Source organism: Eptatretus burgeri, chromosome 2, assembly GCF_056783735.1.
Source record: "Eptatretus burgeri isolate ZD-2024b chromosome 2, Ebu_testis_v1, whole genome shotgun sequence".
Classification (NCBI taxonomy): domain Eukaryota; kingdom Metazoa; phylum Chordata; class Myxini; order Myxiniformes; family Myxinidae; genus Eptatretus; species Eptatretus burgeri.
Window position 1 is genome coordinate 32,713,159 of NC_140962.1, and position 18,178 is coordinate 32,731,336.

An 18,178-nucleotide genomic window follows, 5' to 3' on the forward strand; every position below is an offset into this window, starting at 1 on the left:
GATGGTGAAATCTTTGTCCATTCTTCACGTGAAAATTGCTCTAGTTCTGCCAAGTTTGATGGGGATCGTCGATGGACTGCAATCTTCGATCTCGCCATGAATGTTCAGTTGGTTTCAAGTCAAGACTTTGACTGGACCATTCAAGAACATTAATTTTATTCTTATTCAGCCACTCCAGTGTGGCTTTAGCTTTGTCCTTCGGATCATTGTTCTGCTGAAATGTGAATCTCCGACCCAGTTTCAGATTCATGTCCGACTCGAGCAGGTTTTGATCAAGGATTCTCCTGTCCTTGGCACCGTCCATTGTTCCTTCTATCCTGACAACCTTGCCACTCCCTGCTGATGAAAAACAGCCCCATAACATGATGCTGCAACCACCATGCTTCACGGTATGGATGGTGTTAGATGAGTGATGAGCTGTGCTCAGTTTCTGCCAGACATAGCGCTCTGCGTTCAAGGCAAAGAGTTCAATTTTCGTCTCATTACACCACAGAATCTTTTGCCTCGTGCTCTCAGAGTCTTTCACATGCCTTTATGCAAACTCCAGACATGCTGTCATGTGCCTTTTTATCAGAAGTGGCTTCTGACTAGCCACTCTACCATAAAGCCTCGATTTGTGAAGTGCCGCAGAGACTGTTGTCCTTCAGGAAGGTTTTTCCATCTCAGCCAAGAACTCCGTAGTTCTGTCAGAGTGGTCATTTGGTTCTTGGTCACCTCCCTCAGTTTGGGTAGACGGCCAGCTCAAGGAAGAGTCTGGTTAGTTCCATATTCTTTCCATTTCCTAATGATGGAGCTCACTGGGCTCTTGGGAACTTTCAACACTCTAGAAATTGTTTTATACCCTTCCACAGATCTATGTCTCCTCATAATTCTATCTCGGAGTTCTTCAGACAGTTCCTTAGACTTCATGGTAGAGTCTCTGCTCTGACATGCAGTCAACTGTGGGACCTCATATCGAAAGGTGTGCTTCTTTCTAAATCATGTCCAATCAATTGAATTGGCCAAGGTGGACTTCAATCAAGTTGTAGAGACATCTCCAGGATGATAAAAGGAAATTGGATGCACCTAAGCTCAATTTGGAGTGTCATAGCAAAGGAGTTGAATACTTATTGATGCAAGACATTTCAGCTTTTCAGTTTAAATTAATTATTTTTTAATTCTTAAAACATGTTTTCACTTTGTCATTATGGAGTATTTTGTGTGGTTCGGTGAAAATTTTTTTTTTTAAATTTAATCCATATTAAATTCAGGCTGTAACACAACAAAATGTGACAAAGGTCGAGGGGTCTGAATACTTTCTGAAGGCACTGTATGTGTATATATATATATATATTGTTATGGACAGAGGTTATGTTATATTTTTACCCATGTTTGACTGTCTGTCTGTTTGCTTGTCTTTGCGAACAGCTGATGGAATGTGAACAGGATATCTCAAAAAGTTGTGGACGGATTCGGATGAAACTTGGTGGACAAGTTGGGTTTGTGACGAGGAAGAAATGACCAAAAATTATATGAAGCACGATAACTCAAAAAGTTGTGGACGAGTTGTGACAAAACCAGCTGGATGAGTTGGTTGGGTGATAAGAACAAGCCGATTTGATTTCGGTTAAGGTCCGGATCCAGATCCGGTTATCAGCGGGATACAAAATGTAAACCGTTCAGCCTGGCGGAGGTATGCACTCTACCGAGTACCGTTCTAGTTTCTGCAGTGTATTTTTGTGAGCTACTGCAATTATTTTTTAAGCTGTACATTTTTGAAGACATTTATGTTTACTTGTCCATCCTGTTATTTAGCTTACATTATTAAGGACAGCCATTTCTCCATGTTATCATGATTTTTTTTATCATGTTTCCCAGTTATGAATTCGATTCTCCCACCCACAAACCCACCCCCTAATTGTCTCACTTGCTCCCACATGTTCTTTAATGTCTCTCGTTACTCTTTCACCCTATTGCTTTCACATTCCCTTCCTACGCCTTTCTCACTGCATTTTCGTTTTTCTGCCTTCACATGTTCTCCCCTATTTTAATCATGAAACCTTGCTAATGCACTCACACATTTATCCCAGAAGCGATGCATATCAAGGGATTTGCGGATACATCTGTAGGGTTTAATTAGAATGATAATTGATGCCATTATGAATTGTTGTGAAGGTTGTTTTATCTCCACATCATACGCAGGCTACTGTAGTATATTTTTACATTGTGCAGGAGTTTGTGCCTTGGATGACCTTTGGCACTATCTTTTTATCAGAATGGGTCACTGTAAAGGGAAAGATAAAGGGGGTGAAGTCTTAAACCTTTGGGCAAAAAATATCTGGAATGGGTTTGCATGAAACGTGCTTCTTAAATATTGTAAGTGGTCAATAGTCTTATCATTAGTTGTAACTGCACCAAGTATAACCCATTTGCAAGTTTTGGCGTGGTTTGAAAGTCGGTTGTTCTGGGTTGCCAATTCGCATCTCGGTAGGTCCAGTCACCCCAACCTCCCCCATTCCCTTCCCACCCCTCCCACTGGCACAATTGCCATGCTGAGGCAGCCACAGTGCCTGCTTCAGATCTGGTCGGAAAACAGCAATGCGAGGTGTGGCCCCTCATTGGTCTCTGCCTGGGCCTGGACCCCCTCTTTGTGGACGGTTGACGGAATGAGAAGTTGTTGCAGTTGCAGACGAGGTTGCTGTTTCTTTATCTGCCACCTGTGCTGCTTTCAAAGAGCTCTCGGGGGTGAGCAGGTCTTCATTCGCTTGGTCTTTATTGTACTTTTACAAGACCACATTTCCTGCTTGTCTTTCTTTCCCATCTCTTTGATGTGAGGAGCAGAATATTCTCTGGTCGCTGTATTGAAGGGTCACCCTGTCCTTCATCACAGGTTTTGAATGAGAATAGCTCTTGTTGTATACTGTATATCGTTTTTAGTGATTCCAAACAATGCTGTTAGAGATTACTAACTGTTGACTCGTTTCCAGAAGTTTCTCATCAAGTTGTGCAATGTTGTTGCTGTCAGAGTCTTAATTCTCCTTCTACCCCTTTTATTAATCCTTGCACTCCGTGCAATTTTTACTTTTCTAGTTTTTATCCTTGTTACCTCCACCACCGAAGGTGAAGGAGGTTATGTTTTCACCCCTTTCTGTCTGTTTGTCTGTCTGTTTGTTTGTGTACAGGATATGTCAAAAAGTTGTGGAGGGATCCAGATGAACTTTGGTGGGCAGGTTGGATGTGTGATAGGGACGAACTGATTAAATTTTGGTGAAGTTCCGGATCCTGATCCGACGACTACATTTTTTTTAAAGTGATTCTTCACCATTAAGAGATAAAGCCAAAAACGATATATAGCACGATATCTCAAAAAGTTGTGGACGGATTCGGACGAAACTCGGTGGACACGTTGGGTGTGTGACAATGAATAATTGATTCAATTTTGGTGAAGATATGAATCTGGATCTGGATACGAGAATTATTTAATTTTTTTAAGTGATTTGTTGATAGGGCCAAAAAACGATATAGTACTGTATAGCATTATATTTCAAAAATGTATTTGGCCCGATATGTTCTCGTGGATCAGGGAATACGTGGCGGAGATATGCGCTGTACCGGGTGCCTTTTAGTTCTTCATCTTGTTTTTAGAAGTCAGATTGGAAGTTACAGTGTTTAGTTGATAACCTGTCCCTGTATTTGTCTTTTTTTAATTGTGTGTATCTGCATGCAGATACTCAAACATTCACATATACCAATATTTACAATAGATATTGATGTATAGTTGGGTACATCTGTGGGAATGTGTGTCTGAGATTCACCACCAATATTATGGAACGCAGTATCAATGTAAGGAAAATAGTTGTTTACCTTTTTTACCTCTCTCCCATCTTATTTGTTAGTACTTGTATTTATGCACTTACTGTAACACTTCTGAAGTCTTCTCAGCACCATCTCCTCTGGCAACCAGAAGCACCATTACGTCTGAAGGCTTTTGTTGTTGAACTTTCAGGAAGTCTCACTGTCTCGAGATTAGAGTTTTCGTTTAGATCTCAGATTGAGATCAACTCAGTATTGTTTGAACGGTATTCTGAGATCAATACCCTTAGAAAACCCTTAATGAAACAATAAGTGCAAACTTTTGTATTTCAAAGTGTTTTTTGAGGATCATCATCATGAAATAATTATATAGAGGTTGTGACAAAAGAAAAAGGTTTCATTACCATGCTGCCTTTTATCCATTTAAGCTCTGAATGAAGTTTTACATTGTTCAAATCTCTGAATTAAATGAAATTAGAAACAATCATAAGTGAGTTCCAAGCAGACACTGATCTTGCTCTGAATACGATGGCCAAGGAATTATTTTGAATGAGTAGTTCTTAACGCTCCTACCTCATTTTTGTGATTGTGTATACAATGTGGAGGCCACTTGAAGTTTTATCGTCAGTGTTTGTTTGATGGTGTTTCTATTTTATTTGTAAAGGAAGCTCACATTGTTAACAGCGATCCAAAATCATGAATGAGTTTGTAATGTTGCCGAAGCTCAAATTAAATAATTTTGGCAAAGAATCGAGTTAAAATTTCAGTCACCCATGACTGGCAAAACGATTTCTTGTTGAAGTTTTATCACTAAGGTTGCAACAAATGTGAGGTCTTATAGTAGGACCTTCACTTGATGTCGTCACAGAGGATTTATCAAAAAACACATATGGATGCAAAAGAACAGGCAAAATCTTTAGTGATTATGGAACGTGCATTTATTACCTCTGCCACCAAAGGTGGGTGGAGGTGATGTCTTCACCCCTTTCTGTCTGTTCGTTTGTTCCTTGCAAAATCGAAAAACTTTCAAGTATCTTGATTCATCGATTTTGTTGCGTAGTAGATCTAGTTTACCCTTATCAGTATTTCCATCGATATGTTTGTCTGTCTGTCTGTATGTATGTCTGTTCGGTCCAGTGCTCCGTTAATACAATGGCGATTTCGATGAAACTTGGTTGGTAGGTTCATACCATGACCTAGTTGTGTGCAAATTAGAACCGTTGCTATGGATCCATTCGTTGCCTAGCAACGGACCTTTGAAATTTTCAAAAAAATCTCAAATATTAATTTTTTTCGAAAATCAAAAATCGGGCCACGAGCGACTGTGGGCAGTACATTCAGCCATATTGTCAAAAATTTCCAGCCGGATCCTATGAAAACTGTCGGAGAAGATAAACTTTGAATGAACCCTGGTCGAAAACAATAAAAAAACGAAGTTCGTTATATCTCAGATACTATGAGTCAGATATACATGAAACTGGTATGGTAGGTTCATGGTATGTCCTAGTTATGTGTGAGAAAGAACCGTTGCTATGGACGCTTTTGTTGGCTAGTAATGGCTGAAAAACGACTAAATTCGACTTGATCAACTACCCATGTCCACCTACCGGCTTGTTATTCTGTGTCTGTTTATCGCCTCCAGGTCACAATTCTAAACCGATCGTCATGAAACTTTATCAAGTTGTAGAAGTAGTCTCAACTGAGAAGCCGATTGATTTTGAGGTCAAAGGTCATGTTGAGATCAAATGTCTAAAATTGTCATGTTTTCACCCGATTGACTTAAAAATTTGAACAAGATTTACATACTGCGTCACTGGATTGGGAAACCAACTATTTTTGATATCAAAAGGCCAAAGGTCAGCTCAAGGTCAAACTTCTAAAATAAATTTTCAACTGAAAAATTGTCAATCAACATCCTATTGACTTGAGCTTTGATTAAGATTGTGAATTTTAATCTTCATGAAATGGACAATTTGATGTATCCATGGCAACCTTTGGAGAGGGGGGGTGGACCTTGCAAGTATTGTGCCTTGCACAACTTCTTTTTCTTGTTTATTACCTCTGCCACCGATGGTGAAGGAGGTTGTTTTCACCCCTTTCTGTCTGTTTGTCTGTCTGTGTGCAAGATGTCTCAAAAAGTTTTGGATGGATGCAGATGAAATTTTGTGGGCAGGTTGGGTGTGTGACAAGTACAAACTGATTAGATTTTGGTGAACATCTGGATCCAGATCTGGCTACTCGAATTTTTTTAAGTGATTCTTCACCATTGAGAGATTGGGCTAAACCGATATATAACACGATATCTCAAAAAAGTTGTTTATGGATTCAGACAAAGCTTGGTGGACACTGGGTGTGTGACTAGGAAGAATTGACTCAATTTTGGTGAAGATCCAAATCCGGATCCGGATCTGATAATTTTTTTTAGTGATTCTTCACCATTTAGAGAAAGGGCCAAAAATGATGTAGAATCATATTTTACAAATGTATTGGGCCTGATATGTTCTCGTGGATCAGGAATTACGGGGCGGAGGTATGCACTCTAACGAGTGAGGTGGGTGAGGGCAAACATGCTACGTATTTGTTTGAACTGTACTCTGCCATAAATAGAAAACAAGACTTAGCTCGGAGATGATGATGCTGCTATAGGGAGGAGGGTGGAAGGTAGAAAGATGTGGATGCAGAACTTTCATTGGCTGTTGGATCATCGGGAGCACGATGAAATGGCTTGCTGCATTGCCACATATGTAAAAGAAGGGTCAAACTATCCTTGGCCACCTTGACCCAGAGCAGATCTTCCCTGCTTTGACAGGAATGTACGAGATAGCATCCTCTTCCAAAATAATCCTGTTTCTGCATTAAAAACCTTCTCTGGCATAAATCCGTTCACCTTGATTAGTTCCATGAGCCATGGTTGGACTGGAGCCTTTGGCCCCGGGTGCCTCATGAAAACATTAGTAAATCTGCAATGATTTCTCTCATATCACCGGTCCACTCAAAGTCCGAGTAAATCCACAATGGTTTCTCTTGTACATCGGTCGATTCAAAGGCATTTTTTTCTGTTTGGTCCTCGATCCAAACATTAAGCACTTTTTCCATCCTTTCAACAAGAGGATCACAGGAATGGAATGAACCTTTTGCGCTTTTCTGGCAGGAACCCTTTAGTCCAGGCAAAATAAGGTTTGATCGGCAACCAATTGCAACAGAATTTTTTTTAGCAGAATGCATTTCAATGAGGTCCCCACAACAACATACTAAAAGTCCTAAGAAATCCCTGTTGCGGAAATATGTCTAATTTGCATAAATCCAATATGGCGGCCAATTATCAATATTGTGCTATATCTTTGCTCACAGATGACATATTTGGGTGATTTTAACTTCTACAATGGGTATTTTGTATACAAGGATGTACTTAGAATACTTTGAAACTTCCCTGGAACAAAATCTCATTTGCATAAATCCAATATGGCTGCTAAATATCAATATTTTGCCATATGTTTACTCTCAGACAACAGGTTTGAGCGGTTTATATTTCGAGAATATTTGAGGGGATCAAAGGCTAAATTTGGGATAGTTTAATATTTTGATTGGATGGGTTTAAATAAAATGATGGATGAATTTAATAAAATCCAATATGGCCACCAAATATCGATATTTTGTGATCAAATTTATGACAGTCACTTCTTTGGCTCGTGTTTCATTGCAGGCGTATTAATACCCTACTGAAGATGCCCATCAAGGTCATCATTATAGTCATCAGTGAAATCTGGTAGCTGTGAGATGGCACAACTTGTCCCACGGCATTCTCCACAAACAGCACTGCAATGCAGACTACACTTTCTGCATGTGCACCTCTTTGTATTACTGTCTGTTTTACAGTTACAGCAGATGACATCCAGTAGTTGTGATGGGGCTGCAAGCTGGTCAGTTTGTATTGGCAAACATTGTCCATCCACCATGTGCCATCCCCACTCTTCCGGCTTCATGTTGATGCTTCTTCCTTTCCACTCCATCATCTGATAATATACATGGAGGCTGTGATACTTTGCAGCTGCTGAAGTTGGGGGTAGAGTTTGAGGTTCTACATGAGATGTGCTCTTGGAAACCTTCTCACAAAATCACCTTTATTGTAAAGTGTCCAGTCCTTGTTCTTTGGCACCACCATATAATGACACGAGTGATTTTTCTCCTGCTGCAATAATGTCCTGTTTTGCCACATGTCCTTCTTGGCTGAACACCTTCGCTTGCTGACGGAACAGGGCAACACTCTTGATCTTCCTTACTGCTAAACCCTTTCCCAATCCAAACAGGTGAGAAGTTGTATCGCAGCCAAGGATTTCATGGATAAATAACACATGGTCACAAACATCAGGACCAAGAAATTCCTTAGACTGCTTTATGCACCATATCCTGGTCTTTTTTGCTGATTGCCTGGGCTCTGGAACCAGGAACAAGTCATGTGCATCCAGTTCAGCATGATGCAGTAGAAGGATGAGCAAGTCCGTGTCATCCCCTATCAGGACAGTGTCTTTGATTCTAGCAGATGCAACAGCTGTTTGGACAATGAGCACATCGGCGTCATGCTTTGCATGATCTATATTACACCCAGCCCGCTCTAGTTTGTCACCAAGATAAACAATAAATCGCTGTTTGTTTGTCACATTTTTCAAGAATTCCTCCTTCTTGGACTGTATAACCATTCCACAAGTGAAGTTTACTGTCATGCCTGAACAAGCCCTGTCCTTCTCATGTGCGTGGCATCTTTTGTTGTTGGACCGTCTTGTTATCCATCAAAGATAATGGTAGCACCCCATATTTATGTGTAACATATGTAACATGAAGCTGACTGACACGCTCATATGTGGAACCTCTTGGCCATGGAAGACGATGACATAGCGCACCACCATCGATAATATACTGGACATTTCCAATTGGTTCTCGTTGCTCCCCTTGCATGGTCTTCCAGAGAACATCGGCAAGGACGGCCTTATTGGCCTGCAGGGGAAGGAAGGAAGATTCAAACAATGCTGGGGGGTAACGACACAGTTCATATTTGAAGAGTGACTGTAGATATTCACAGCGCCCCCCCCCCCCATTGGTTACCAGTCTCTGGAAGATCAACTGTGGATCGACCTTCACAGATTCTCCTTTGATCTTGACAGTTGATCTTGAATTAAGTGTCACTGCTCGATCACATTTCCGGAAGGTGAACTCTTCTACATATTTCCCAACCATGGATGCAAGAATCTTTTCTCCAACTGTTCTTGATCTTTCAACGTTGACTCCTTCCTGGGCTGTCATGCCATTTGCAATGTTAAACAGGGACGGATCCCGTGCGAATGGATCTCTCCACCTGAGATAGCTGATAAGATCAATGGTGTCATTGACATCTCCAGCTTGTCTAGCTTTTGACAGGTCTTTGTGCTGGTCACTGGTTTCAAATGAGATGCCACTGATCTTCTGCATGGCCTCGTTGATATTTGCGCATGCTGGCATGGAAAGGACCCACACCAAACGCTGAGTTTCTGTCATTCCTTTTCCTCTTGTCAGGCCTCCATGTGTCTTTATACTTCTCATCAGCACTTGCTCAATTGTGAGATCCGTGGATAGTCCTGCCCAGTACCTATCACTACGCCTCACCACATGGTATCCTTTCTCAAATTGCTGATGGACATCTGGATGACTTTCTGGCAGATTAAGCATCATTTGCCAGGTATACATATGCAGACTTTGCATAAAGCGTGTGTCCTACATGCATCCAATGAAATTTTTAAGTATTATAAATGCATCCTTGGATCCAAAGATCTCATCATAGAAATTTAAATCACTAAAATACATCATCCGAGAGCAAAGATTTTGGCAAGATATTGATATTTGGCGGCCATATTGGTTTTATGCAAATGAGATTTTGTTCCAGGGAAGTTTAAAAGTATTCCAAGTACATCCTTGTATACAAAATACCCATTCTAGAAGTTGAAATCATTCAAATATGTCATCTGTGAGCAAAGATATGGCATAATATTGATAATTGGCCGCCATATTGGATTTATGCAAATTAAACGTATTTCCGCAACAGGGATTTCTTCGGACTTTTAGCATGGTGTTCTGGGGACCTCATAGAAATGCATTGCGCTAAAAAAATTTCTGTTGCAATTTGTTCCCGACCAAGTGAAAAAATGGGCTCGATTGCCTGGACTACTTGCATGGATATTTGAGTCATGTTTACCACACAGTTGATTCATTGATCCAGTAATGGCGGCCCAAAGATGCCGCACTTTCACTTCTTGCCAACGTATCTAATTTTCTTGCGCAATATCATAGCCTTTCTCTGCCTTTTGGCATGATTAATTTTGTCCATCCTTTAATGTTTTGGCACCATTTTTAATTGCTGTGTCTACGAGATCTTGTAGATCTAGTATTAGAGAACCTCCATAGGTCATTTCCTGTTCAATGGTGATAAATTATGACATTTAGCTTCATTCCCTTTTTCTGGTCTCATTACTACAATTAACAGTGTGCGAGAAACAACAAAAGGCTTGTAATGGGAGGTAATCGTACACGTGGATGCAAACAATGACTCATCTTAGCTCTACAACCGTGGTTGGCCAAAACCCGCAATATTAGAACCCACAATACTTGAGGGTTTACTGTACTCTAGTTTCTCTTTCATGTCATGAACAAATTGGTAAATGTGGTTATACTCAATATGCAGAATCTAACAATGTAAAGTTATGGTTTGGGAATTAGTTGAGGTTCTTGTTTAAGTTACTGCTCGGATTAGTGATGAGGCTAATCTTGAATTTATCTTGACGTTTGTCTTAGTTAGCACTGGAGTTAACTTATAGGGGTAGGGTTAGGGTAAAGTTCACCACAGGGATTGGTTCAGGTGTAGTTAACCTTGGGGTTGAAGTTAGCATTGTTGGCTAAGGGCAAGTCGAGGACTAATGAAAGAGTTCACCTTGGGCAAACCTTGTTTGTTGGCCTCCCAATTTTTTTTTTTGTATACCTTGTCAAGGGTCGTATGAGCGCTAACACACAATGCACAGAAAGGGGGACATGAGACAAGAGGGGCATGGGAAGGACAAAACAGTGGGGAACAGAGACATTTGGAGATCTGTGGAAGGGAGAGGGATGGGATGGGGAACATGGGGAATAGAAGATGGGCATTACAGGGAATTTCAGGAAGGAAAGCAGGGAATTTGAAGGAGGTGGGTTTGGGGTGGATTATCGGGGGTAGAAAAGATCGTGGATTTGGATGGGGGATAAAAGGTGGTGGTGAACAGCTGTTTTGAAGGCCTGGAGGGAAGAATGGGATTGAACAGAGTGAGGGAGTTTATTCCAAAACCGGGAAAAAAGAGGAATTAAAGAGTGAAGGTGAGCAGTGATTCGTGATTTTGGTAATTTTACCAGATGGGGGTTGTTGGTGGACCTTGAGCACACTGCGGAAACAAATCGCAGACAGAGCGGCGGGGGGGGGGGGCAAGACCGGAGAGAAGATGGTCAAAGACAGAAAGACCACCGACCTGCCTGTGGTGAGAGAGTGTGAGACCCAAAGACTCAGCCTCATTGTGGGAGATACCAATGATCCGAAATGCCTTGGTTTCCACTGCGTGAAGCCGAGAAAGGTGAGGGGCAGGAGCACCAGCCCAGAGGGGAGAGCAGTACTCCATCAGGCTGCGGACAAAAGCTTTGTAAGTGATCAGGAGCTCAGGTGGGCCGAGGGAGGACTTTGCACGATGGAGAATTCCCAGTCGGTGACTGGCTTTGGAGGCCAGGTTAGAAATGTGGCTTTCCCAGGAAAGATCATGGCAGAGAGTGAGACCCAGAAGCTTGAAAGAAACGACTTCTTCCAGAGGATTGTTGAGAAGTAGATGGGGGGGGGGGGGGTGTCCCACCGGTCCTTTCGGAGAGTCCTCAGTTGAGTCCTGTCTTAAAGTAAATTTTTATTGACAATTTATGCAATGCTTTAATCACTCCTCTATTCCAATACATAGTATTAGATCTATTTGATTTTTTTATCCCACGCCGCGTGGTGGAAGGGGGATATTGTTGTCACCCAGGTCGTCCGGCCGTCCGTCCGGCTGTCCGTCCGTCCGGACGTCAACATTTATAGCTGTGAGTGTGATAACTCATAAACTGTTTGCCATATCGATTGAAATTTGGGTCACACATGTACCACCTGAAAAGGAAGAACCCTATTGATTTTGGGCGTGGCCGGATCCAAGATGGCCGACTGGGGTGGCCATCTTGAAAAAAAATTTTTGTAATAAATGGAAAACCGCTTCTCTGATTTCAATTATTTTTGGTTACTACGTTCCTCACCCCTGTGGAACTTTTTCGAGATGATGACCAAATGGTGTCTTGCTTCCAATTCACCTCCCTCATTATCTGGAATATGTATGACCTTTTTCATTAAATGGCAGGGGATTCCCCATCTCTGATGGTATATTTGTTGTTTGACCTCTCCCACCAGTTCGCCACCCCCCTTCCCAACTTTTGCACCCCCCAACTTCAATCACACCCATATTCCATACATGCCGCTTCCATTCCTTCTCCGTCACCAAATCTCCTCACAACCTTCTTTCCTTTGTCTCCCTGCTCTTTCCAGTGTTGCAGCCATAATTATATGCTTCGACAAGTGAATTATTTCATCATCGTCATAGGTGACTGGCATTTTTCCTGCAAGTAAGGCTGTACTCGGGTGTTCTTTCTTAATCTTCCGTCACGTAGCAAGTTTGTGAATCCACTCAGTTCTGTTAGATCCACATTGCGGTGCTTCACAAGGGATTTCAATGGCGCTATTATCTTCCTGCAATTGTCAAACATGTTTGCAAACTGTCGTGTTGAACTGGAATGAATAATTGCTGTGTTCTGATCATGGGCTTTGTAAGCAGTGTTGATTGCCTTCAGAATGACTTCACAGATTTCACCTTGCACTGCTTTGAATTGCCAACTCAAACTGCTTCATCTGTCATACCCTTGACCCAGTGGCTGGTGCTATAGTAGCTATACAATCATTTTTCCAAAGCTCATGCAGAAATTAGTCCATGGGCCAAACCTGAAAATTTGACCCATCGGTACCATTTCTGGTGGCAAAGGCTCACTGTTTTTTTTTTTTTTGATAGTTTAGGACCTACAGATGAGGAATTGAGGTGATAGCAGTGTGAAATTGGCAGCTTTCTGGTAGTTTTCACCTCAAAAAACATCACCCTACCGATATATTTTGAAGACCAAAATTTGGGGGTAGGGGAACCTAAAATGACTGTAGTTTCGCTCTGGATGGGTCAATCTTAACAATATACCACTCATAATGTCTGTCTATGTACCCTCTATCTAAATCGAGAAGGTTTATGCAAAATATTTCATTATGTAGATCACCAGAGGTCAAAAGGTCACCAATTTTAGGGGTTGCCCAAAATTGACCATAGGGCAAGTCATGTTGCAAGAATAAAGTAACAAATCACCCAATGGTGATTTAAACACTTGGAATGCATATTTTAGAGGTCTTCAGGTGATTCTAAGGGGACATTATTGAGTTGCTTTTTCAAAATTTTATTTCAGAGCAATTGATTTTGAACCGTTTCTTGTAAATGCCTAAAATCCAGGGTTTCGGGGGTTAGTGGGGAAACTTAGCATAACAATTGTGCATTTTGTGAGGAAAGCACCAAATTTGGCACACTCGTAGCCTATCATATTTTGAACAGATTTTGATATTGGGCCATCTCAAACTTTTTGATGGCAGTGGAAAATGGCTGCCACAGCCATCAGTGGCTGAATTTGAGTTGGCCCAATATCCAAATCTGTTCCTAATATGATAGGCTACTGGTGTGCCAAATTTGGTGCTTTCCTCACAAAATGCACAATTGTTATGCTATTGTTAGCTAAGTTGCCCCACTAGTGGGGCAACTTAGCATAACAATTGTGCATTTTGTGAGGAAAGCACCAAATTTTCAAACATTTTGTGAGGAAAGCACCAAAGCTTCCAGGATTTTTTTCAATTCATTCTTGAGATTTTGTTATTTGATCATTTTCTTAATTTCTGGGTTATTTAGACCAATATCCCTGACTACTGAAACTGCAGTTAACAACGCCTTATTTTCTTTTTTGTACCTGAGTGCTATGTCCAGTTGCAGCACTGTTTTTATTTTATGTTCACGCTGAATCGAATCATCAGGTCGTATGTGAGCATTATGTCCTTATTTTCAATGACTAATTTTGGTTCGTGTTTCCATTAGTTTTGTGGAACTGGGATATTGAAATTTCTACAGATGTGACGGTGGATTACTCGACATACCATGTTGGCCTTTGTGTGTACAGCTGTTCTGACATGAGTTTTTTTTTTTTTACATCCCGATAGGAGGTGGCTCATGCTTTCTGTTTCTCTACCTTGGAAAACCTACCCTTTTCCGATTGGATCAGTCCTTCCATTTTTAAGCCATTTGTGTTGTGTCCTTGGTCTTGGGCATTTATAATTATTCATTCTCCATTCCAATTGAGCTGACTTCTTCTGAGCCATTTCAGTGATCCTTCTTTGTCTATCCTAAATCTGTCCAACTTTTTTTTCTTTTTTTCTTTTTCCCTGCTCTTTTGTATTTTTCCCAGTTGTCACTATATATCTTGGATTTTTCTTTTGCCTTTTTTGCAATATTTGGGGCTGTATTTGTTGCTGTTTCGGTTTGGTGTGTGACATCTTCTATTCGCACCTGTTTTTGGAAGTTTTTTTGCAAGGTGAGTGAGATTTTTTGGGGGTTTGTTGTGTTCATGCTTGTTTACAAATTGTATTCGTTAGTCTGTTGAACTTTTCATGTACTCTACTGATCCTACAGTTGCCGCTCTATGCATTTGAGTTCCATCAGGCCGCCACCACATCCTTTCCTCGGCAGGTACATTCTCGGGATGCATGAATTTTTGTAGAACATTTTGTGGAAAGTGAGGAGTTTCCTTGTTCTGATATCTAGTTTTCTGATTTCTGCTTGTGGCCAGTATACTCTTCTGCAGCTGTATTGGAACACTGGTACTGCAAGTTGGTTTATGGCTTTGATTTTGTTCCTTGGGGAAAGGTATGTTTTCAGGATCAACCTCGTTCTACACAGGTATTCTTTGGTCATTGTTTTGTGCGTTTTTTATGACATATTTGGTTGCCCTCTTCTATTCCAAGGTATTTGTAAGATGTTTTGTTGGTTTGCTCCTGTATTGTATCTCGGTCGATTTTTGTGTTGTCCGTTTTTGTTGGTTTTCCTTCTACGAATGTGCACTTGGCACATTTATCTCAGCCAAATTCCATTTGGATGTTGTTCGAGTATCGTTTCACTAATTTCAGTTGTTCTGCCAATGTTTCGTCATTTGGTGCAGAGTTTTAAATCGTCCATGTAAAGTAGATGTGTCACCTTTCTTGTTTCCTTGGACGTTATTTTATTGGTTGTTCGGGTGTATCCGTGTCCATGCTCATTAATGAGGTTACTTAGTGGATCCAGTCAGGCAAAACAGAAGGGGGAGAAAGGCTGTCGCCTTGGAAGATACCACGTCGTGTCTTCAGCCCTGGTATTTCGATCTTTCCTTCCGAGTGCTGCAGGATTCGTGTGGTATTCCATTGTGTGTGTGTGTGTGTGTGTGTGTGTGTGTGTGTGTGTGTGTGTGTGTGTGTGTGTGTGTGTGTGTGTGTGTGTGTGTGTGTGTGTGTGTGTGTGTGTGTGTGTGTGTGTGTGTGTGTGTGTGTGTGTGTGTGTGTGTGTGTGTGTGTGTGTGTGTTATATAATACACTGCCTGCTGCTCACTTGTATTAACATAAAATGATGGGAAGTCGACACCTCTCATCCATGGATATTTCTTTTATTTCCTATATTTTTGTGAGTCCGATTTGCATCCAGAGTCACAAAAATTATGGTTAACCATTTAGAGATAGCCACGCTTTTTGTTTGAATTCTGAAAATGATCTTTAAAAGACTTTTAATTACAGATTTTGTGTGAAAAATGGTAGGTTAAAAGTGCCGGTCTTAGCAGAAGCGACTTGCTGAAAACGCACACACAGCATATGAGTGAAAGGACTCATTGGCCTTCATATGTCATTTTGAAAGTACTGTATCGATGTACTCAAAATTATCCTGAAATGACCAAATTGTGTATAAAGATTAATGTCCTTTTAACTTCAATCACTGATGGTGTGTTGTTATTGAAATATGGGATTCTGTTTCACTTGGCATCCTGGTACCCAACATGAGATTCAGTGTCCAACGGTATGCAGGTTTACCACTGATCCCTGTAATTTAAGTTTTCCAACTAACTTGAAGAAAGAAAAAAAACTTATTCTTGTTTGCCTTTGAAGCTTTGAAAATTTTATTTATCTTTCCTCATTAATATTTTCTAGTATTCTGACCTTACCACACTTCTCTCCTGATTTTCTCGTTCTGATTTTCTTTGGTCTTTTTGTTATCTTTCACTATTTGCTCACTGTTATATTCATCCTTTTTTCTTTCTATTTTCCTTTCTTTTTATCCTCCTTGCCTTCCTTTTGTCTGTCTTACCTTCACTTTTCTTTCTTTTTCATTTCCCTTCTTTCCTTCTCAATCAGATATTCGATTTGTTATTTATGGCACAATTTGACCATTATCTTCCATTCCAAGAAAATGCAACATTGCCACTGGAAATCTTTAGAAAACTGTCAATATTAAGTTAGTAACATACAATGTATATGTACAAAGTTCAATGGCATTATATAGTTCTTTGTGGACTTTTTTCTGTGCAGTCGCAAGGCTCATGTAAGAGTAAGCTGCAATGAAAGTGGGACCAACATCAAAGAAATTCATCAACAGGAAAAGAGGAGAGGTAAGATGGTTTCCTTCGGAAAGGTTAATGGGGGGTAAATTAAGATTATGGGTTATAAATTGGGATGACGAGATTGTGGTGCACTACTTGCTTGAAGTCCGAGAGGGACGATATATGGGAGAAGTGAGGAATAAAAGTTGAGGTGTGCAGTGAGCCTAGATTTTGGAAGCCCAACCGTGAGGGGGTTACTGGAAGAACAAGTGCAACCCAAAGCAGAGAGAGAGAGAGAGAGAGAGAGAGAGAGAGAGAGAGAGAGAGAGAGAGAGAGAGAGAGAGAGAGAGAGAGAGAGAGAGAGAGAGACAGACAGACAGACAGACAGACAGACAGACAGACAGACAGACAGACAGACAGACAGACAGACAGACAGACAGACAGACAGACAGGCAACAGTAGGACAGTCCAATACAATGAACACTGGATAACAGAGACCACCGACCGGTCTATGACGTGAGAGTGATACATTGACCACGTACTTTGGCCTCATCATGGGAGATTTCTATAATTTTGAGAGCTTGAGATTGCACAAAATTCAGGAGAGACAGCTGTGATGCTGGGGTACCAGTTCATAGCAGAGAGCAGTACTCTATTGAACTACATACTATCTGTTAAGTTATAGACATGAAGTATTGAAATTCTAATTTACATTACTGCTGCCTCAGGGTTGCTCTTTTGTAGCAGATATCTCACCATCGGCAGCTCATTATTCTAAAGTTAATGCCAATCACCCATAATGGCAGCGACCAATAACTGTTATTTCTGCAGTAAATTGGACCATTCTGGTCACAACTTGGAATATACAAAGAAAGTTTCCTTACCAGCTGGCAACAAATATAAAGCTTTACATAGTGGTTCTGTACGATAACAGATGCTATAATAGGATTTCACAAGGCACAGACACACCCCTTGGCACCCCAAGTCAACGAGCTGAGCAATTTTATATTCTTCTCAAAGTGATGGTTCTCTTTGTTTTTCACTGCTTCTCATGTTGACTTGTCTCCTTGCCTTTTGATTCACTGCCATCTGCAGTCATCCTCAGAAGTATTCGTTATCTTGTGTGCTGAATGTCAGCTCCCTTGAGTCCAAATATGTGGCTCACCTCCAATTATTTACGTCTCTTTTATCCTGTTTATGGAATCGCCTAACTGTGTCTTTCCAGTCCTGCTATACATTTCCTCCTGTGCTTTAAGGGAGCAGCTCACTGCTATCTCATGCCGTCTCCCGACCTGGCTGAAATCTCTTTAATGGGCCTCGATTTACTGATCTTTCCTTTAACTCTGAAAAAAGCTATTCGTCAAGCCGCGCATCAACAGAGGTCAACTGAGCACTTACTGTTTAGTGCAGAACATCCGAAATATCTCTTTACCATGGCAACAAAGTATCACTGTTGTAATTTCACACACCTGGCTGCCAGCCAGTCCAGCTCCGCTGTGCTCCCACATCCATGTTTGGCCCTCGTCGGGCATTGAGCTAGATTGTTGCATGAACTGGTTAACACATGGTGAGCATCATCTGCGAAATGTCTCCATCGAGGGCGCTTGCGGTGGGGAGGCACCTTTCTGCAACAAT

General features: G+C 41.1%; 1 protein-coding gene across 3 annotated transcripts in view; it reads left to right on the top strand.

The window, feature by feature from the left end:
- LOC147031760 (rho guanine nucleotide exchange factor 25-like) overlaps positions 1-18,178 on the top strand; it is a 266,797-nt gene that overhangs the window by 117,817 nt on the left and 130,802 nt on the right. Inside the window, exon 1 of one of the 3 annotated variants that reach the window (XM_085867172.1) lies at positions 2,507-2,724. The exons of the other annotated variants lie outside the window; for them this stretch is intronic. Coding sequence (XP_085723298.1) covers positions 2,529-2,724 — 196 coding nt within the window. The 5' untranslated portion in view covers positions 2,507-2,528. Of the gene's footprint in view, positions 1-2,506; positions 2,725-18,178 lie in introns of those variants that run through there. 3 annotated transcript variants of the gene reach the window in all.